We start from the raw sequence: 21,889 nt of genomic DNA, 5'->3' as shown, positions 1-21,889 counted from the left end.
CGTCAGGTTCCTGCAACCTCTCTGGGCGCTTTCTTTCCTGTCTTGCTCTCTCGTCCAGAGTCATGAGACACCGGTGACGTGCGCCCAAGCGATGAAGAAATTGCAGCCGGCCCATGCGGTCACTGCCACTATTTTTGTCCCTGTTGGGTACTGCACAGTCGCCACCCGCTTTCCTCCAGTGGGGTGGCCACCACGGTGGCCTCCTTGGGACCCTGTGCAGATCCCTGGGAGGTGGTGGTGCCATGTGGAGGGGCTAGGGCTGCCTGCGGCTGTGGAGGGTCTGAGGGTGGGGGTGTTCTGCCCCTGTAGTCCTGACAGCCCACCCAGGGTGCTTGGGGTCCCACCATGGCACCACTCCTGCAGTCAGAGAGGGAGGAATGGGTTAATGGAAGGGTGGATGGACAGGTGGATGCATGGATGGATGGATGGGCAGTGGGTGGGTGGATGGATGGACAAGTGGATGGGCAGACAGTTGGATGGATGGATGGTTGGTTGGTTTGTTGTGTGGGTGATAGCTGGATAGATGGGTTGATGGACAGGTGGAGGGATGGATGGGTGGATGGGCAGATGGGTAGGTAGATGGAGGGATGGACAGGTGGACATATGGACAGATAGCTAACAGACTGTCTAGACAGGTGGACGGACAAACTACTTCAAACAGATCGGCAGAGAGGAGGTCCTTGTGGTTTCTCCACCCCTCCAGGACTGCCCTGGGCACAGCCCTGCCCAGCCATCACCTCTGCCAGAGGACACCCGGAGGAGGAAGGAGGAGGAGGAGGCAGTTGGTGGAGGAAGCAGCGCCGGCCCCTCTGTGGCAGCAGGGAGTCACCTAATTTGGGGAAAAGAAAACATTTCTTCTTCTGGAAGTGAGTCATGGCTGCGCTCTTCTGCCCCAGAGATGTTATGTCTGGGTTGTCCCTCTGTGCCACTACCAAACCCTCTGAATGTGCAAATTTGGTGTGGGGTGGCTCGCACCAGCAATTTTTGATGGTCACCAAAATCAACCAGACTGCAATACATCTCAAAAAGCTGGTAAAACGTATTTGGTTTTATGGGATGGAAAAAGCCCCTGTTGGTGCCAGGCTCCATCCGCTGGGAGAGGGGAGCTGAGGGGTGGCAAAGGGGTTTGTACTGGGTGCTGCCAGCAGCACTGGGGTGGTGCAGGACCCGTGGCAATGCCAGCAGGGGCTGTGCAAGCCGGGCTCTCCCATGGCGGTATTGCATAAGCCTGACGCAGCAGCAAGGGCAGCGTTGCCTGCACCGCTGCCTGCACCAGGCTTCCGCTGCCCGCAGCCCCTGCGCCCTTGGGCAACACCCAGCGCCCTGCGCGGGTCCGGGCACGGCCACTGGGCACCGGGCAACTGCCCTTCCTCCCCGGAGGTACCCGTGGGTGCTGCCGGGCAGAGGGGCTGAGCCGTGCTGCCCTGCGTCCCCCACTGGTTCAGCACCCAAATTCATCACCCAGAAGGGTGGGTGGGTGGGTGCCAGCAGGTGGATGGGCAGACAGAGCATCCTCCAGAGCATCATCCAGACTGAGCGCTGGGGTGGGGCGCAGTCCCCAGCTGTGCCGGGATGCTCTGTACTTCCCGAGCTTCCGCCTCCCTCCTTCCCGGGACAGATTTTCAGCTCACACAGGTGAACTCAGGATGCAAAGCCCCTGTGATGGGACACAGGTGTCCCCCCATGGCTGACATCCCTGTCCACTGATACCAGCTCTGCTACTGCCGCTGTCACTGCCCTCTTTTGCATTTGGGTTTCGGGACAGCTGAGGCTGTTTTCGGTTCAACCAGCCCTTTGGGTGCCAAGCAGTGAAACCAGGGTGACTCAAAGCCGCCCTTTTCCAAGAAGCCAGGTCATGGAGGTCCAGTGGCACCAGCGCGGCCAGATCTGAGATGAGCCGTGGGACCGTGGGCTCCCAGGGCTGGACCCACCAGGACTCCCTCGAGGAACTGAATCGAAGAACAACCCCATGGGCTGGCCAGCATCATTTCCTCCTGCTGGGGCAGCTCACCCCGCTCATTGGCCCCAGGGCACAGCTTCACTTCTTGCTGGCTTTCCGTTGGGTCTGGGTGCCTCCTTCGGAGGTGGGGGCGAAAGGGTGCACTTTAAAAGCCCAGCTTCCCCATCGCCGAGCAGTTAAGGAAGTTGCTTGTGCGCCCAGCGCTGAAGCACCCTGCCCCGGCCATGCGGTGCGACCGGCGGCCCTTGGGTGTACTGGCAGGTAGGTGGCCGCCGGCATCCCGCAACTACCCTCTTGCTCGTGCGTTGGCCGCACCGCGCCGCTGGGAGCCGTGGGATGGAGCATGGCAGCAGGGCCCACATGGGGGTTGACTCAGCGTGCCGTGGCAGATGTTGTCGCTGAGGCTGTCCCCCCCCTCTCCGTGCCATGGCGGTGTCACCTCTGAAAGGCACTGGCAGGGGATGGGGACATTCCCTGCGGCTGTGGCATGTGGGACAGGAAGTGCCAGGGATGAGCACCCCATGGGTGCTCCCTTCCTCCCCAGGGGAAGAGGGATGCTGGGAGGGGGTGAGTAGGAGGGGGCATGCTTTGGGGTCGGTTCGGGGACTGATGGAAGAGGGTCAGGGCTGGGCTTGCTTTGACCCTGCAAGAACAGCTCGGTCAGATGCTTGGTGCAGGTCCAGCGCCGCATCCATAGCCGCCACCAGCACAGGGCTGGGACAGCATCCAGCCTGAGCTGAGGGGCTGGATCTGGGACTGTCACCGCTGTGCCCTCCTTTGCAGTGGCCCATGCTGACAGGGGGAGCTGCTAGGTCAACCCCCGTGGCTGGGCTGCCCTCCCTGGCTGCTCCATGGCATCCTCCTCCTCCTCCTTGCCAGGTCCCCAGCAAGCTTTTGGCAAAGGGGCTGGCTTGCCCCTGTGGCAGGACTGGGGACTTTGGCACAGGGGACACGTGCCCAGCACATGCCGTTCTTGCCTCCAGTCCTGATGCCAGGGTGATGGAGCTGTCACTATGGCAGGGGGCTGGTGAGCTTGTGCCATTCCGGAGCGGAGAAGCGGCTGCCTCCCTGCATCCAGCAATGCCCCAATGTCCCCCATCTCCCTCCTCTTCCTCCCCAGCTGTTACCAAAGGGCTCTTCATCCTCTGGGCAGTACCAAGCCAGGGGGGACGGCCCCTGCAGCCCCCCACCCTGCAGCAGATCCAGGCACTGGTGAGGCACATGGCCGAGGATGCACAGGAGCTTTTCACCTTCTACGTGAGTCTCCTTCCTCGGGGTGAGGGGTTGCTCCTGTTCCCTCCGCGGGGGGACACAGGGCTGGGGGTGGTGGGGGTGGAAAGGGGTGGTGTCCCTGTGCTGCTCCTGTCCCATGTCTCTGACCTTTCCCCCCATCCCTGGGCAGGAGAAGGACCAGCACCTGGCCATCAACAATCTCTGCCGCACCAAGCGCCCTCCCGAGTGGCTGAGGGGACCGGTGCCAGGGCCCAGGGGGCTGCAGAGGCTGCGGGGCACCATGACCCGCATGGCCCAGGCGCTGCAGGACATCACCCGACACCAGCGTGACCTCAACCCCCCTGATGCCGAAATCCTTCGCCGCTTGGCCAGCACCCACCTGAAGGTGCGAGGGCTCCTCAGCAACCTGGATGGGCTCTTCCCAGCCCCCAGCCCCCGGCCCAGTCCCCGGCCTCCACCCAGCCCCACAGCACCCACTAAAGTCTTCCGACAGAAGCTGGAGGGATGCCGGATCCTCTGGAGCTATGCCCGCTTCATGGCCAAGCTCAATGCCCAGCTGGAGGCCAGGAGTCGTCGAGCGCAGTGGGAGAAGCGGAGATGGCAGCGGGGCTCGTGGCTGCCCGCACGCTCCTAGTACAGCCCCGCCGTCACCAGAGTGGTCCTCGTCCCTGTCTCCATCTCCATCCCATCAGCATCTCCATCTCCATCCCCATCTCCACCCCATCCCTGTCCCTGGGTTGGAGACTCGCCGGCTGGCCAGGATGGACCACAGAGACCCTCTGAGCTTGCACGGGTGAGGTCACAAGCGCACTCAAAGTGTGTCCCATCACTTCGGCTTGCCATGGGGACCAGGCTGTCCCCATGCCACCACTTGGCTGCAGGACAGCCCCGCCATGCTCCTGCCAGCTCCCCCACCTCCTGCCCCACATCCCGGTAGCCCCGGTGCCACGGAGAGCAGTGCACTCAGGTGTCCCCCGGGTGCCCAGCGCTGCGGGATGGAGCCGTCCCTTGTCACCAAGCCCTGCTGGATTTTCCAGTGATTCAATGGGTCCGGTGACCCAGCCTGACTAAGAGCTGCTCACCCAGCACCCGCTGCGCTGCCGGCAGGGTGCGGCCCGGCCCACGGAGAGCACTGCTGGCACCCGCAAGTGTCACCAGCTTTGTCACCCCCTGCCTGCCTGTCCCTGCCTGCCCTACACTGGGTTTGCTGGTCCCAGGGCACATCTGGGAGCAGAATCCTGTGAGCTCGGTGTCCCCGTGAGCTCGGTGTCCCCATAAGCTCAGTGTCCGCATAAGCTTGGTGTGCCTACCAGCTTGGTGTCCCTACACACTCACTGTCGTCGTGTGCTTGGTGTCCCTATAAGCTCAGTGTCCCCACAAACCCAATGTCCCTGTGCTCATCCTACACGCTCAGTGTCCTCAAGCCCTCAGCATCCCTGTGTTCGTTCCTGTGCTCCAGTGTCCACCTGTGCTTGGTGTCCCTACGCTTGTCCCTGTGCTCATTCAGGCACACCTGGTGACCCCATGCTCTTGGTGTCCCCATGCTCTCAGCACCCCCGTGTCCTCAGGGATGCCACACTCATCCCTCTGTGCTCAGTGTCCCTGTACCCTCGGTGTCCCCCACATCCCCGAGCCCCTCGGGCCGTGCCACCACAGCCCTGCCGGGCAGGGGCTCAGCTCTGGCCACCACACTGTGATGGTGGGTGGTGGCACCCACCCCCTCCCCACTAATTTATACATTAATATTTGTGTGGTTATTGTATTTATTGAATCTTGGGGTTAATTTAATAAGTCCCTGCAGTGGGAAGAAGTATTTAACGACATGTTTTTAATATATAAATATCTATTTTTATGATAACTTTTTTGTATCATGTTAAACTATGAATGTAACGAGGTTTTATTTATGAATATCAATATTTTTTGGTACTGTGAGAAGGGCAGTGCCCACCGTGGACTCGTGGGCCCCCCATATTTTTGTATAACGGCAGAAGGAAATAAAGTGCTGACCTCGGCCCATGGGCCGCTGAGCGGTGGTGTCCCTGTGTCCAGTGTCCGTGGGCAGAGACGAGCTGTGTGCTGGTGGCCAGGCTGTGCTCGTTGTCCTCGCCAAGGCACATGTCACGGCATGCGATGGGACCTGGCCTGGTGTGGCACACAGTGTGGCATAGCATGTGGCACGTGGCATGGCACAGAATGTAGCACAGCACAGTGGCACACGGTGGGACGTGACGCATGGCACAGCACAGGACATGGCACACCAGTGTAGCACATGGCGCAGCGTGGCTCACGGCATGCAACATGGCATCCCATGGCACCACCAGGCACGTGCCATGCTGTGGTGTGGCACAACACCACCAGGCACCACATGCCACATGTCACACAACCCCATGTGGCCAGCCACCTGGCACAGCCACCAGCACAGGCCAGGCCATCGCTGCAGCCAAGCCAAAGCGCCACATCCTTGCCGCCTGGCTGGGGCCACCGTGGGGACCAGGCCACCCTGCTGCCACTGGTCCCGCTGAGTCAAAAATCCTAAGACCTGGTCATGTGGCACCAGGGAGTCACTTGTTCCCCACCGTGTGCCGGTGCCCGCCGGGCTGCCTGGCACTGCCACCGGCACCGCTGCCTGAGTCAGTCGTGGGGAGCATCGCTGCCGGGACGGCCACTGCCACGCTGGCACCTGCTGCCATTTGGGAACAGTTGGGGTGGGGACGATGTCACCATGAAGAAGCCCGGGCCGGCTTGCTGTGCTGTGGGTGACCGTGCCACTGCCTACCGGCTGCTGTCCCCTGCCAAGCCACCCACCCGGCTCAGAAGAGGAGGCAGCTTGCATGGGCTGCGGAGGGGAGGGTGCAGGTACGTGACACCCCCCACCCCCGGGACTGGTGTGGAGGGGTGGGGGGACCCCTAACCAGGGGATGCACCCTGGGCTGAGTGTCACCATAGGGATGCTGGCAGCCCCTGTGTCCCTGTGGGGCCAGGCTCCCTCCTTACAGGGCCACCCAGGGGGAACCCCACTGCCCACCCCATGCTTCTGCCCCCGGGAAAAGCCACCCCACGGTGGAAACATCCCTTGGCCATGGTCCCCAAGGGCCACAGTCCCCAAGGGCACTGCTCACGCTGCCATGGCCACAGGGCTCTACCACCTGGCTGGGCTGGAAAGCAGCAGCATGCCTGCCTGTGGGGTGACACCCATGGGGTGACACTGATGGGGTGACACCAGTGGGATGGCACCAGTGGGGCACAGGGGCAGCAGGGAGGCAGCCCCGGGCAGGGAAACATCATGAGTCAAAGGGGAATTCAGTTCCTGCCGTTATTCAGTCTTGGGGTTCCCCGGCGTGGGGGCACCAGCCTTACTCACCCCTTCCTCAGCCCCCCCAACCCTGCCACGGCCCCCCCCGGCCAGCCCCAAATCTGGGGGACCCCCCGGGGGCTGCAGTGATGGCGAAATCCTGATGTGTGCCCCTGCATGGGGACAGCATGGGACAGGGACCCGGAGGGGACTTGGGGATGGGGATTGGGGGGGGGAAGGGTGGGCAATGGTGGGGGGGGGCAATGCTGGGATGGGGATGAGGCAGTTCTAGGATGGGGCGGTGGGGGTAGTTGTGGGGTTGGGATGGGGTGGGGAGGGACAATTATGGGATGGGGCAGGAGGGGCAGTACTGGGATGGGGAGAGGACAGGTCTGGGACGGGGCCAGGGATGGGGATGGGGGGGCAGTTCCGGGATGGGGATGGGGCGGTTCTGGGTGGGGATGGGCCGGGAGGGGGGCAATTATGGGATGGGGAGTGGATAGTTCTGGGCTGGGGCAGCAGGGGGCAGCATGGGGACAGGGATGGGGCGGGGGGCTGAGGCTGGGCCGGGGGCAGGTACGGGATGGGATGGGGCAGAGGGGACAGGTACAGGATGGGATGGAGCAGAGGGGACAGGGGCAGGGGAGCAGAGCAGCAGCATGGCAGCAGTGGACTTGGGACACCCTGGGTTTGTCCCCTTGTCCCTGGCCAGGCTGGTGGTGGGGACAGCAGGGACAGCAGGCAGCAGTGTCTGGCCAGGTAGGGCTGCTGTTTCCTGCCCAACTGCCCCCAGCTCTGCTCCTGGGATCCCCAAACCGGGGACACTCCAGGGACACCCCACAGGGCCCTGACCCCGCAGCCCCTTGCTCCCTCCCATGGGGAGGGCTGCCTCCCCCCACCAACCAGCCCCTTCCCGCTCCCTCCTTGGGACCTACCGGGACCCCCACCCATGTCACCATCTGGCCATGCTCCTGCATCGCACCTTTCCTGCTGCCCAGCTCCACAGGGCATCAGTGCAGGATCCACGTGGGGATGTTCCTGCTATCAAAATGATCGGGAAAGGGACTTTCCTGGGCATCTCCCATCCCCTGCATCTCTCCCATCCAGCCTGTGCAGATCAGAGATCCAGGTGTTCCTGCTGGAGCATCCTCCCCTGCCCCTTTCTATCTCCTCCTAGAAAATTTATTATAAATGAAACCCCAAAGCCCTGCCCAGCTCTGGGACACTGACCTGGCCGTGGCAGCCCTGGGCTGAGCTGCTGCTGGGAAATTCAGGAAAAGGGCAGAAAACAGCAAACCTGCAGCAATCCCTGCACACAAGCCCTCCCTGAGGATGGTCCCTAGTGCTATTAAGAAATATCAATTCCTCAGCTAATTAAGTGCTGTCAGATACCAGCTGCACCAGATACCCATCAATATGTGATGAGCTGCTCAGTGCACCCTGATAAAACCAGGTGTGAGGTTGCAGGGGGGTGAGGTGGGGCTTGTCCTCCCTCCACAGCCCCCTCACTCCCCATCCAGCTCACTGCCTGGCATCCCAGTAAGGCCAGAATGAGCTGAACTGGGCTTTGGCTGCTGGGGTATCAATGCCACCTGGCTAACCATGTTGGTCCCCAGGTTCATGAATGGGGAAACTGAGGCAGGCAGCTATGTGAGCAACCTCCCCCCTGCTCCAGCACAGGGGGGGTCCTTGTGTCCCCCCCTTGAGGTGTCACCCACTGCCACGGGGGATGGCGGGGTCATGGCAGCTCTTGCATCACCTTTCCTCAATTGTCACCCCAGCAGGTTCACGCTGCCAGTGCAACCAGGGCACAAACTTGCTAAACCTGATTAAACGTTCCAGCTCGGCCATGCCCCTGGTGACTAAAAAATATATACAAGAAAAACAAAAATCCCTTTAACCTGTCTTTCACCCAAATCGGGGAGCGAACAGCCTCACAGCATCCTGGTCCCACAGGACCCCCACGAGAGGCTGACCCCCTGCCCGGGTGTTTGCTCCCACACTGAATTTAGCACCTTGCCAACCAGCCCAGCACCCTCCTGCCTGCGCCAGGCAGGGGACAGCCCCGCCGATGGAAGGGTTAACGCTGGGGGGCTGGTCCAGCCTCTCCCTGCTGGGTGGGTTTGTCCTTTTTCCTAGAGAAAACCCACCCTTCCAATATTTTCACCCAAAGGGATGAGCCACCGGCAGGCCACTGATGACACCGCATCCATCCCACCGTGACCGGGGGTCTCCTGTCCCTTGGGGGACCCCACTACTGCCTCCTCACACCTTTTATCTCTTCCCCCCCCCCCAAAAAAAAAAAAATCAAAATCATATTCTACACACACACTCCCACCCTTATTTTATTGACTACTCCAGCAGCCAGTGGGGAAGCCCCAGCCCGGGGAAGGGGACCCGGGGGTGAAAGTGCTTGTGGCTCCATGAGTCACGGTGCCGTGCGCTTGCCATCGCGCCTCGACGCCACCGCCGTCACCCGCCGCCCCCCGCGATGCCCCCAAACCCCACATGCAGCCGCTCGCCTCCCTAGGGGGGGGGGCTTTAATGCATATTGCCCCCCTTCCTTTCCCACCCACTTCCCCAGCACCTCCCCGACCCCGTATGTGAAAAAAACACAAAACCCACAATCCTGGTGACATCAACTTATCAGAAGTTTATTTCTAAGAATCATTCAGGATTTCCAAAGCCCTCAACTTCCTGATTTCCAGTTTCAATAGAACTAACGATAGTGGTGCTGCTCCCCCCACGTCCCCCCCCCTCCTCCCCTTTCTTACAACACAGGCTGGCTGCCGGACCGGTATATAAACCCCGAGAAGTCCCCCAGTATGAACATGAATTTCTGAAAACTTCCTCTGCCAACACCAATCTCTATTAAGTTGCTCCCGGGACGCGGCTCACAATGAAGTTCGTGCCGGCAGGTAAAAAAAAAAAAAAATCAACTTTGGGGAAATTATTTCCCTTTCTCCCCCTTTTTTTCCTCCTCCCCACCCACCCCCCCCGTTTTCCTGGTGATGCTCGGGCACAGGCGGGTCCCGGTTCGCTGCCGCCGCCAGAGCTGGAGCGAGGGCTCCCGCCGCGCTGCATTCCCCATGGGATGAGCATCTCTGGGAATTGGCAGCAGGGAGTCAAGCGCGGCGCTGGCGCGGTGCAACCAACATCTGGACACTTATATAACTGGAAATGTTTCCAAAAAAAAAAAAAAAAAAAAAAAAAGCGGGAGGGGTGGTTAATTTTTTGGGCTTTTTTGGCTTTTTTTAATATTCCCCCCCCGGCTTTTTCTTCTTCTGGGTCTTTTAATGCTGCGAGCTGCCACTGGGTTGGGAGCACTGGAGGGATGAGGAGGCTGCCAAGTGCAGGAAGGGGGGCTGGAGGGAGCGGACAGTGCTGCGGGGTCCTATGGAGCAGCACCCCCCCGGGACCCCCCACCCATGCAGCCCCTGGCACATGTGGGTGCTGAGCCTCGCTCTGCCCAGCTGTGAAATGGGCAGAAGGTGGTGGCCGGGGCGGGGGGTCAGCAGCAAGAGGGGCTTGGGGTGGGGTAGGGGTCAGGGCATCTGCATCCCATGGGAGCACCCAGGGCCCCAGGGGCGCGGGGAGGAAGGGTCCCCCCCGTACTGCGCAGGAGGGGAGCGGCAGCGGGTCAGGGATTGCAACACGCCCAGGTAAGTCCTTTCCCACCTGGGCAGGGTAAATAAAGCAAAGCTTGGGTTACCCGGCACGGCGGCGTGTCAGAAGCTCTGACAAGTGTGGGCGCGTGTCCTGGCCTGGGGGCTTTGCCTGGCAGCCCCCCCGCGGCATTGCACGGGGCTCCCACCCTGCCGGGGTGCTGCCAGCGGGCTCCCAGGGCAGCCGGCGGCGGGGACCCCCGGGGTCCCCTGCCCCCAGGATGCAGAGCGCAGCTCCAGAGGCACTGTGGCCTTCCCGACACGGCATGCTGGTCTGGGGGAGTCCTCAGGGATGGGGGGTTGGAGCACCCTGCTCTCACCCTGCCAGCAGGAGGGAGACGCTGGGGTGACCCAGCTGCCGGTGGCTCAAGGGTCCCCTTGTTCCGCATCCAGGCATTTTCCTGGCCGGCGTCTCTGGCGGCTGCCGTGTCTCTCCCCGGGGTTCCTCGGTGCGGCGCCCACCGTGCAGACAGGGAAACTGAGGCAGGCGGCGGGGCCAGAGGCGGGGGGATGCCAAAGGCAGGTTTCCTTGCGGGCGCCCCCGCTGAGTCAGCCGGGGCCGGGGTGGGGCCTTGCTCCCAGCACCCGGCCAAGGATAACGGAGGGGAAAGCGCTTTGCATATTTGATTAAACCCGACAGGTCGTCACCGGGCCAGTTGCGAAATGTGGGAATGCCGCGGGGTGCCCCGCCGGCAAGGGAGGCGGGGGAGCGCCTGCCGGCAGGCAGGTGAGGGGGACAGCAGCGGATGGGACCCTCGGCACGGCAAAGCGGGTGGCCCGGGGGCTGCCGGTGGAACCGGACCCCTAGCCGAGCAGGGTGGGGGGCACCCCTGGGGGATGCTCTGCATCATGGGGGCACCAGCAGCGGCACGGTTCCCACGGACCACCGCCGTCTGGGTCCCCACCGTGACGCTCACCTCTCTCCCCGCACAGGCGTTGTGCCCTTCGTGGCCCTGCTCCTGCTGCAGCGGCGGCCGGTGGCTGGTCGGGCGCTGCTGGTCACCGGCCCCGGCTGCCCCGGTCACGGCTTGTGCCGCTCCAATGTCCAGGAGCAGACCCGCAGGCAGGTCGCGCTGCTCAATGCCACCGCCCAGGACCTCTTCAGCCTCTACGTAAGTGGCACTCAGGGACAGCCAGCACCTCCAGGGGTGTTTGCTCCATCAAGTGCATGAAGAGGGAGGGCTGGGGATGCCACGGGGAGAGCGGCAGAAGGTGGCTGGGGACGGCGGCAGGGGGACAGGGGACGTGGGAGTGACGCTTGCCTCTCCTCCCAGCTGAAGTGCCAGGGAGAGCCGTTCAGCAGTGAGACCGAAAAGCTCTGCAACCCCAGCAGCATCTTCTTCCCCGCTTTCCGTGTCAACCGGACGAGTGAGAGGAAGGAGGTCATGGTGGCCATGTACAAGCTCTTCGCTTTCCTCAACGCCTCACTGGGGAACATCACACGCGACCAGGAGGAGCTCAACCCCACAGCCAAGGAACTCCTTGACCGGCTCCACAACACCACCAAGACCACCCGGGGCCTCATCTCCAACCTCACCTGCCTCCTCTGCAAGAACTACAACGTCTTCCAGGTGGACGTCAGCTACGGGGAGAGCTCCAAGGGCAAGAGCGCCTTCAAGAAGAAGCAGCAGGGCTGCCAGGTGCTCAGGAAGTACGTGCAGGTCATCGCCCAGGCAGCTCGCATCCTCCTACCTCATCTCAGCCCCCCATGAGCGCCTCCCCCGGCTCCTCTGCCTCCCCCTCACCAGCCGTCCCCCCACAGCTGCCTCCTGAACTCCCACCTTCCTATTTATTACCCCGGACCCTGCGCTGGCCCTGTCTGCCCTTGTGGGGTGAACGTTGCCGCCCAGTGTGTCCTGGGTAGAGCAGAACCGGGGCCAGCATCCAGCAGGACAAGGTGGCGCATCCCTGAGGTGATGCCGGGGCACGGGCTGGTCCCGGGATGTGCCTCGGCCGTCCCTGTGCTCCCATGGGGTGTGGGGAGCTGCGGGTGCTGCGAGGGGCTGGTGGTGGGGCTGGACTCTGTCCCCCATGGCCGGTCTCCATCATGGAGAGCAATGTGACGGACATCCTTGAGCATCGTCCGAAAGCCTCTGCTTCCCTGGGAAAAGGATCACGATGAAGGACGCCGGGATGCTACGGCTGGGTGGGGCATGGGGCACAGGGACACGCTCCCCCTGCACATTTTGAGGCTTGGCTCCCCCACAAGGAGCCGAACTGAGGGTACTGGGGTGGCCATGGTGGTTGGGGCTGGGTCCCACCACCTTGGATGAGGCCATCTGCTGGGGACAGAGCTGGTGGCTGCCCCACCAGGGACCATCATCCCCCCGTGCAGGCACAGTGGGGCATCTGTCCCTCCCCTTTGGAAAAGTGCTTTTCCCATGGGAATGGCTCTGAATGTACTAGTGGCCAAGGGCTACGCTTTGCATGGCTGAATGCGGCCCTGGCGTGGGGACGCAGGGACGTGGGGACTTGGGGATGGGCCCCAGGCTCATAGCAGGAGGCGCTGGCTCGCTCCTGGCACCAGAGCGGGCTGTGAGGGTTATTTATTGCCTCGGTGGAAAGCCCAGCATGCACTGAATGCTCTGACCTGATTTTTAATAATGTTATTAATAATAATTATTAATAATAATTAATAATAAGATTTGTGGTAATATATATATAGAGAGAGTTCTATTTAATATTTATTTTTTTATACTTCTTTCCCCCCCTTTTTTTAATTAAACCAACAGAAACAGACTGTATTCGGCTTCTCTTTGCTGGGTTCCCTTCGTGCTTGCCCTCAAACATCTCTGCTTCTCCCCTGAAACACATTTGGGGCTGCCTCTCAAGCATCCCTGTGGGCTGGGGGACACCATCCCCTGTTGCCTCGCTCCTTCTTCCCTTCCCATCTCCTGTGGGATGGCTGGCCGTGAAGGCATTTTCCCCAGGGGATGCTTAAATCGACGCTCTCTGGCTGCTTAGAAGTGCCAGGAGGGTGCAGGGAGCACCACAGCGCAGGGAGCATCATGACACAGGGACCATCGTTGCATGGGGACCATCGTGACGTGGGGAGCATCATGGTGCAGGGATCACCACAGTGTGGGGACCATCACGGTGTGGGGAGCATCACGGTGTGGGGAGCCACACTCCAGCTGCCTGGCGGCACAGGGAAACACGAAGCCGGCTGGGAAGAGGCAGAGGAAGGCCAGCGAGTGGTTGTGGCGGGGCTGGGGTTGGGGGCAGGGGGGGGGGGCGCAGCTAAAATCACAGCCGCTTCCCAGGCAGCTCTGGGAGAGGCTCAGCAAAGCTTTGTCAGGGCCAAGACCACCTAAGGCTCCACCAGTGCCTCAGTCCTCCACGAGCGTCTCGCATGGGGCTGTATCGGTTAACAAGAGGCTGATTATACAGGAGACGTTGGAGCTGGATGATGAAATTTTCCTCCTCCTCCTCCTCCTCCTCCTCCGGAGCCCTCGGGCCTCCAGCCAAACCTCCCAGGCATGAGACAGCAAGCGGATGAGCTAAGATCCTGTGTGATCATCTCTGTGTCTCGGAGGAGCCCCAACTGAAAAATCATTGCAAAAATGCAAAAGTGCCCCCCAAAACCCCAGCTTTCTCTGCCCCACCGGGTCGCACTGCCCCGTCATGTACCCTGGCTCCTACGGGAGCTTTCAGCACACCAGTTTGCCCCCAGAATGGCACCATTGCCGGCAGCCTCGCGCCACAGCAGCAGTGACGGCAGGGGGAGCGGTGCCCAGCCCCAGCCCAGCCCTGCTGTCCCTTGGGGACATGGTAGGGGGGTGAGCCCCAAAATGGCACCGGCTTCCCCACCCCATGGTGGAGGCACTTGGGGACATTCCTGGATAGCGTGGTGGGTCCCCAGGCATGGTGTAGCTTTCTTCCATCATCCCATCCTGCCACTAGGGAAGGGACGCTGGGTGTTCCCTGTGCCACCGCCCTGGAGGTGCCCGGGATCACAGCCCATTTGCAGGGTCCATTTTCTCACCTGCTCCATGAGATAAGATGTCCTCAAACCAATACAACCCCCTCAAAACACAGGGATGGGGCAGGGCACAGCGACAGCCTGGGAGGGGAGAGCACTATTGGTTTGGGACGAGCATCATGCAACAGGGCCAGATTCTGCAGCACATGCCAGCACCGTGACATCCGCCAGGGTCACCGTGTCCCTGTGGCTGGGGACACCGGAGCGTCCCTATGGCTATTGTTACTGGGCCATGGTATGGCCAACATCTCGTATGTTGGAAATCCAGGGCTGGACATCCAGGCTGAGCCTATCTGCTGTAAATATCATACCTCATCCCCGCCAGGGATGTGGCAGGTGCCCGGGGGTGCCACCAAGCTGGCCCCCGGCACCTGAGGGGTGGCAGTGGCTGGGAGCTTGGGTCAAGCTCAGCGGGGCCGGGAGCTGGGCTGGGGACAAGGTCCTGCGCAGCAAGCACAGCAGCAAGGAGCTGTGCACATCTGGATTTCTCACGCTTGCGTTCAACGTCCCTCCTCAACCAGATGGCAAAAATAAATAAATAGAATAAATCAGAGCCTCCTGACATAAATTGGGAACTCACGCCCGGCTCTTCGTTTCATGAGTCTCCCTGGAAGACAGTCAAAAGCAGGCGAGGACAATGGGTTCACTTCTCCCCTGTGTCGGGTCATTCCCAGTTAAGGCTCATTAGCGGCGGGTGGGGGATTAACTCTTCCTTCCCTGGAAATGCGGCTCCCGCTGAACCGTGGATGAGACCCTAATATCCCCAAAACCCCCCTCCTCCACCCTCCCTTGGGGTTTTGGGGTTGGGGCTAGAGGTGGCCTGTGGCTCGTGCCATCGCCCTGGCTCCTGCGAGGCAGGACGCATTGCCCCACGCTCAGCGGACATCCCAGGCTCGGGGGAGACAGAAAGGGCTTTTGATGACCTCAGCCAGCGGTCGATCCCACCCAGCCGGTCAGCGGACATGGGCCAGCCCCGTGAGCCGGACAGGGAGCACCAGGGGGGAACTGGCGCTGTGACTTCCCCGGTGGGACCAGCACGACCCCGTTAGCGGTTCCCCTTTGGCGCCAGGACCAGAGAAACTATTTTGGCCAGGGTGAGAGCCAGGGCGAGCTCCGGGGAGCCATTCGTTGTGATGGGAGCGATGCCTGCACCCCGATAACGGAGCGGTCTGACCATCGGCGGGCGGCCCTGAGCGGTGGGTCAGTGCTGCCTTCGGGGAGCGCGGTACGTGAGGAGCTGCTCCTGCCCGCGGTGAAGTCAGTGCCGCTGCCTGGGTGTGACTAACTGACCTCAGACCTTGGCCCCGCGGCGTGAATCATGTGCTAACTGACGCCGCGTGCAACCCGGCCGGACGGGTCCACGCTGCTGCCCCGGGGCCACTGGCCAGACCGGACTTGCTGTCCACGGGCTGCAGGTGCGGTGCTGGGGCACAGCTATGCATCCCCCACGGGGCGGGCGGTGGGTGCCCTGTGCCGCACCCCCAGGGCTTAGCCAGCACAAGCATCCCACCATGGGCAAAGCCAGAGATGGTGGTTGTGCCAATCCCTGAAAGATCCCAGCTGGAGCATCCCACCTTCCACTGTCTACCTGGGCTGGGGTCGGACCCCTTGGTGCCCATGGCAGAGCCCCTTCCCCATCCGGGAGGTCGCCCCAAGGCTCAATATTCAGGAGACGCATTCGGCCAGTAACAATCTCCCCAGCACGCTCCCGATCCCAAGCCGGGTCCCAGCGGGTCCCGAGGAGGGGAACGCTGCATCCAAAGGGCCGGCCGGCAGCTCTCCCTCACCGTCTCAGGCTGGCCACCGGCCCGAGCACGGAAAGAAGAGCCGAGCCCATCTGAAACGCATTCGTCCCTGGGTACTGTTGCTGCAATAGCAGATGCTCCTGTGGGTCCCCAGCCACATCACAGCTCAGCAGCGCGGGAACCGCACGTTTGCATGGGAAGAAACAGCCCTTGTCCCAAACGGCTCAAACTCCTAATTGGAGACCAACCGTAACAAATAAACAAGACAATGGGCTGGAGGCGAGATGAACGCAACCTCTGTCGCAGGACACAGCTCTGAGAGCCGCCTCCATGCCCGGCAGGGGACTTGGCACGGGCCAACAAGAGCCAGGGGGAGGGCAGGGGCTGGATCCGGACCCCCCGGCAGAGCCACTCGCTGTGTGACACCGCTGGAGCTCAGCACTGGCTCAGGAGCTGGATGACACATCCCCAGTGGTCCCCTGAGACCCTTGTCTGCAGCTTTGCTAAGCAAGTGTTTAGTCTCGCAGTGAATGAACTTGGAGAGGGGTCAAATCCAGCCCTGACGGAGCTGCAGGAGAAGCCTCTCCTTGCTGCACCCCAATTTGGGGCTGGCTGGGGACACCCCCTACACCTTGCACAAGGCTTAGGGGATGCTTCTTCATCACTCTCCATCGAGGATGGGATGTGCTGCCTTGTCTTTTGCCAGGAGTGATGTGTGTGGGCCAGACCCAGGTATCTGATGGTGGGGGTTATCTCCACCCAGCTATCGCCCTCAAACAGAACACAGGGAAGCTTCCGCAGCCCTGGGTGCCCTCACCACCGATGGAAGAGCCTCGATAAAGTGCTCAGCACTCTGATCAGACAGCGATAAGACGCGTAGCACGCAGTGTACCCAGCCAGCGCTGTCTGAAAGGGAGCAAACACCCCAGCTCTTCCATCCCCACTCTGCTCCGGGTCTCATACAACGTTGGATCTCCCTTGCAGAGTCTGAGCCCAAAGCCCAAAATGAAGCAGGACCTGTGGGGCTGAAGCTGCTTGAGGTGCATCTGCTTCACAAAGGCATTTCAGGTGGCCTGAACCTACACAGCCCCTGGCTGGGGAGGGGAAAAATCAGGGCTTGAGATGAAGATCTTCCCCAGAGAAAAGGAGGGCACCTGGGGAAGAGGCAGAGAACCTGGCAAGGGTGAAGAGTTGGGAACCAAGCCCCACTGGGAAAGACCCACCAGGATGGTGGAAACGGTGGGGAAGGACCACCCCTGGGACAAGCAGGAGCCATGGCAGCTCTCCGGGGTCCCTGGAGCCAGGGAAGCACAGCATGGCCGAGGGGGCACACGCCACTGAAGCCTCTGTGTCCCTCCCGCTGCCACAGCTTGTGGTCCCTGACATCAGAGAGCAAAGCGACTTGTGGCATCTTTGTCTGCCCGTCAGCGTGACTCTGTAGGAATATGAGCCTCCGCCATAATTTTTCCCACCGAGACAAATTCAGAAAATTAGCAAAAGAAATAGCAGAGATTCCCAGAGAAACAGAGAAAATAGAAAGCAGAGATTTCTTTTGACATTAAAGGGAGGTGGCAGAAGAGGACAGCTGTGACAGAGACCAGATTTGCCCATCTCTGAAGTGGCCACCTGCTCTTTGCTCTCCCCGAGCTCCCCGACCCCAGGGAGCAGCAGCACCTCCAGCCCAACAGCACGGCGGGGAGAGAGGGAGATGCTCCCAGTTAAGACTGGGGGATGCCTGACCCTATAGAACCGACAGCACCCTGCTCACTGCCTCCACCGTGTGGCACCCAATCCCAGCAGGACCCCCCCGCTGGGGACCCCCAGCCCACAGCAGCAGCAGGTCAGTGACTGAGCCCTGACGGGTGCCTTGCTGTCCCCACCGAACCCGGCTCCACCTCCCTCACCTGGGTGCTAAGCTCGCCACGAGGATGCCAAGCATCTTCCGTGCCTTTAGCTTCCACCTGGGAAACTTTTTAGGGCCAGAACAGTTGACATGTTAATTTATTGCAACAAAATGAAGCGCATCGATAGTGCTACCCAGCACAGGTCACGCTCTCCTCTCCCCAGCGACTCGTTCTTTGAGTCTCATTTCCTAAGAAAACAAGGTGTGCGTGCAATCCCACCGGGCGAGCGTGTGCGCGCCTGCGGCTGCCAACCACATCGGACTAAGGGCCCGAGGCTCCAGAGATAGGAGGTTCCTACACGTCTTGTGAAGACAGGAGTCGGAGAGGAACAAGCCCCAGACGAGCCTCCACAGCAGCAGGGAAGCTGCAGCATGAACCCAGCCTTTACCAGCCACCGGAGATTCTCCTCCTCTGCAGCTGGGTGCCGCAAGGCACAAACCTGCCCGGAACAACATGCCTGACTCATGGCAGCTCCTAGAAAGATTTCTGCTTGCTTATTTCCCGGCCTGGCATTCCCCCCACGAGCTCTGCACATGGCTGTGGGGCAGGGAAGGCAGCGCTGGGTGGGCGAAGTCCATCTCCTCTTGGCATCTGTGGTGAGATGCCTGCCGGGCACCGGGATGGGGCTTTCCGTGCGGAAACTGCGGTCATCCCACCTCAGTGCTGCCAAACACCCACCTCAGTGCTGCTGTACGGCCGCCTCGTGTGGGGTAGCGCTGGCTCTCCCTGGTGCTCATCACCCTGGCACTACTGGTCCCCATCACCCTGGCACCACCGGTCCCCAGGGCACCAGGAGCTGCAGACCCTCAAGGACTAGGTTTTACCATCCCCTGGGGACAAAGTGAAAGGCTCTCTCCTTTTTTAACCCTGCTGTGATTAATATCAAAGCTTTCTTCACCCCTTTCAAGCGTGCCTCGGTGGAGGGGACCAGTCTGGCTCCTGGCGCTGGTGGGGAGAGCTGCACAGCTCTGACCCTGGGCGCATCCCTGCATGCATCCTCGCATGCTCGCCTCGCAGCCAAGCCCGGGAGGAAACAAGCCCCAGCTGTGCCTCTTCGCAGCTACTGTGACCGGACTCTTCCCCCAAAAGGTCTCGGACGAGCGGCGGGAGGGACCTGCCCCATCGCCCCAGAGCTGGGGTAGAACAAGCTGCACTTCACAGCTCAGAGGTGCGAAGTGCAACAGGCTCCGCGCTCCCCACCCCCAACTGGCGGCATCGCCGTGTGGGACCTGCTAAAAGCAAAGATCGTGGCAGGTCCTGTCCCACATTCCCGTTTTCTGGTTTCTCACACAGGTCTGTTTACATCTCCCCATGTCGGCCCGCATCTGTGTTTATGTGTGTGTTTCCGTATGTGTGCGTGTGGCTCCGTGTGTGTGGCAGGGTTTCTGGGTGTGTATGGGTGTCTTTTCGCATGGGGCTTTCAGCTAACCTCTTAGAAAATGGAAACAAGCCTGGAAGCCTGGCAGCTGTTCCCCGAGCCCGGCTCCAGCGCTGCTTCCAGACAGACAGTAACCGCAGGGCTGATGACCGAGCACACACGCTTCCCTTCAGGCCTTCTTAATTGCACCGTCAGATATTCTGAAACAAAGGAAATTAAAGACTATACTGATAGCAATAAGTATGTCACGGGAGCAACAAGAGGCAATTGGCGTTCCTGGGTGTCTGGGAACCGGCGGCAGCAGTGGCAGTGGGAGAAGGGGCTTGCGGAGCCACCGGAGCCACGGGCACAGGACCAGGCTCGGCCAGGACTCTGCTATAAGTTGGGTGGGCATTGGCAGCGCTGTTGACCCCGGGAGAGGCCTGGGAGGGCTCCAGCACAGACGTGGGCTGGCAATGGCCATGTTGGATTTCTCATGGAAACTTGCACAGGATCCTGCCAGGTCCCAGGATTTTTTTTTTTTTTCCCTTGCCTTTGCCCAGATTTTCTCTAACCAGCTCCTCTGATTTCCTCCAGCTGCCTGCATGCAAGCGCTGTGCCGCAAACGCCCGGAGCGAGCCGGGAGGAGAGCTGCTGCTGTTGTCCCAGCGGGCACGTGGCCGGCAGCATCTAGCCACGGGTAACTGCTGGGTGCAGGTTGGGTTACTGGTGAAGCCAGCGGGGATGGAAAGGTGTTGGCACAGGTTTAGGGGCTGAGCTGGATGGGGACCACCAAAAATGGGGCTGGAGGATAGGAGAGCAGTGGGAAGCAGGGCTAGCGCAGGCAGGTTTCGGAGCAGGGATGAGCGTGGTCTGGCAGCAACTGTGGCAGCAGCTGGCGGGGCGCAGGAACCCCTCTTCCCCCAGCTGCCAGCTCACGGGAGAATTTGACAGCTTCAAGAAAGTCCTGACCCAGCCAGTCCAGGGAACACAGCCTGCCAGAAAGGATGGAAAAGCCCGGTGCTTGCTGAGCCTGGGAAAGGTGGGGTGGGAGTTGCAGGGGCTGCGGCGGAGCAGGGCAGAGCGATCTGTTATCTGTCAGCAGAGGGTGGGACAAGAAACTCTGGGCTCTGACCACAGCAAGAGACGTTGAAGGGGAGTTTTTCCTATGGCCAGGCTGGGAATGCACTGGATTTGCTGCCTGTTGAAGAGCCCCAGGAAGAGGCAGGACAGGGATGCAGAGCAGGCAGCTCACTCTGCCGGAGGAGCCGCTCGCTGCAGCATCTCCAAAAATCGGTCCCCACTTCCATGGACTTTCTCCCAACCTCAACCTCCCAGCCAGGATGTGCAACTGGTTTAGTTGAGAGCGGATGGAGGCGAGAGCTGCTCGGAGACGTCCAGGGTGAGGGGTTGAATTCAGGCAGCAGAATGGGTTTGTTGGTCTAAATCCCTTCTGGAGCCAGAAGGTTTTTTTGGCTTCCTTACAGCGGTGTCCAGCCTATTGTGGGAAAGCACTGAACACCGATCACCACTTTGCCTCTGCTAAAGGCAGTGTCACAAGGCTCGCAGAGAGGGGTTGGGGAACCAAGTAATTTTTGGCTGAAAAGCATCTTTTCATAACCACAGGGGAGGAGGGAGCCAGCTGGGCAGAAAACACAGGCAGGGCAGTTCCCTAGAAATATCTAAATTCCTCCAAAAAATAACCTGAGGTAATAACTCTCCCCACCCAGCCCTCCCCAGCCCCATGTGCACCCAGCCGGCTGGCTGGATTCATCCCACTTTTACCTCCAAAATCCCCTCCCTCTCCCGAGCCTGCTATTCACCCCTTCCGGGGCAATTTCTGCCAAGTGCCTTCGGGATGGGTCCCAAAGGCAGCGAGGCAGCAGGGGTGCCCCTGCAGCACCCAAAGCCTTTTTGCTGATGAGCACATTGCTGGGGCAGTGTCGGAGGGCAAAGGCGCTGCAGCTTCCTTTCCCGGGAGCTGGAGGGGAAGGAAACGTGGCCACCCGGGGCTGGCAGTGGCCCGCGCCGCTGCCAGGAGCGGTTCGATGTGCCGGCAGCCACTTCCGCTGTTCTGAATTGCAAAGCCACTTCCTCGGGGTGCCACGGGCAGCTGGCAGGGAGGGACAGGCTGCCACGCACGGGCAGGTGGCAGATGCTCCATCCCAGCCCGAAACGTTGGCTGGTAGTGCCCTACCATCCACGCTGGGATGTGTGGCCGCCAGATGCAAGGCCAGCCCCGCGGGGTCAGCCCACAGCCCTCAGTGCAATGTGCTGGGAGACATCCCGAGCTGTGCACGAGCTGGTGCTGGCACAGGTGACCCAGGGCCTGGTCTAGACCCAGGATTTTGGTCTAAGCATGAAGCACGCCAACATGGAGCAAGTGGCAGCCCTGAGGAGCAGGGCAAGAGGGAGGCACTGTGTCAAACACAGCCGTTCCCCAGAGTCTGGGCATTTCTCTGCCCTGAACTGCGGTTGCTTTTGGAGAAAAGAGCAGAGGTGGCTGTTCGGTGCTGCCCAGCCTCAGCGCAGCCAAGTGCCTGGGTCCATGATGGCACCCTCCCAGCAGCGTGCTGCACCAGGAAAAGGATGGGAAGCTTCTCCTCTTTGACTGTAGATGGGAGAGCTCTGGGAAGAAGAGCAGCTTGGCCAAGGGGAATCCAAGGTCCTCCTCCCTCTTTGCAAAGCTGTTTGTGCATTATATACCCAGGTAAAATGTCTAGCCCAAAGGCCCAAAGGTGCAGAGCCACC

At 60.9% G+C, this 21,889-nt stretch overlaps 2 protein-coding genes across 4 annotated transcripts; both read left to right on the top strand.

Moving 5' to 3' along the window:
- Window positions 1-1,668: 1,668 nt before the first annotated feature.
- Window positions 1,669-5,190, top strand: OSM (oncostatin M). Of its 2 annotated transcripts, XM_055700809.1 has the most exons (4): window positions 1,669-2,221; window positions 3,081-3,217; window positions 3,363-3,578; window positions 3,687-5,190. In XM_055700809.1, exons 1-4 carry the CDS (start codon window positions 2,185-2,187, stop codon window positions 3,825-3,827), a joined length of 531 nt encoding a protein of 176 aa, XP_055556784.1. In that variant the 5' UTR covers window positions 1,669-2,184; the 3' UTR covers window positions 3,828-5,190. The 2 variants fall into 2 exon arrangements, with proteins under 2 accessions (XP_055556784.1, XP_055556783.1); XM_055700808.1 differs by having other exon boundaries at window positions 1,673-2,221; window positions 3,363-5,190.
- Window positions 5,191-9,235: 4,045 nt separating this feature from the next.
- Window positions 9,236-13,351, top strand: LIF (LIF interleukin 6 family cytokine). Of its 2 annotated transcripts, XM_055701032.1 has the most exons (3): window positions 9,236-9,403; window positions 11,084-11,262; window positions 11,425-13,351. In XM_055701032.1, exons 1-3 carry the CDS (start codon window positions 9,385-9,387, stop codon window positions 11,860-11,862), a joined length of 636 nt encoding a protein of 211 aa, XP_055557007.1. In that variant the 5' UTR covers window positions 9,236-9,384; the 3' UTR covers window positions 11,863-13,351. The 2 variants fall into 2 exon arrangements, with proteins under 2 accessions (XP_055557007.1, XP_027669653.2); XM_027813852.2 differs by lacking the exon at window positions 9,236-9,403 and having other exon boundaries at window positions 9,631-11,262.
- The last annotated feature ends 8,538 nt before the right edge of the window (window positions 13,352-21,889 follow it).

This window comes from Falco cherrug, chromosome 1, assembly GCF_023634085.1.
Source record: "Falco cherrug isolate bFalChe1 chromosome 1, bFalChe1.pri, whole genome shotgun sequence".
NCBI classification, from domain to species: Eukaryota; Metazoa; Chordata; class Aves; order Falconiformes; family Falconidae; genus Falco; species Falco cherrug.
The sequence above is the reverse complement of the archived record's forward strand: the minus strand, read 5'-3'. Positions and strand labels throughout refer to the sequence as shown.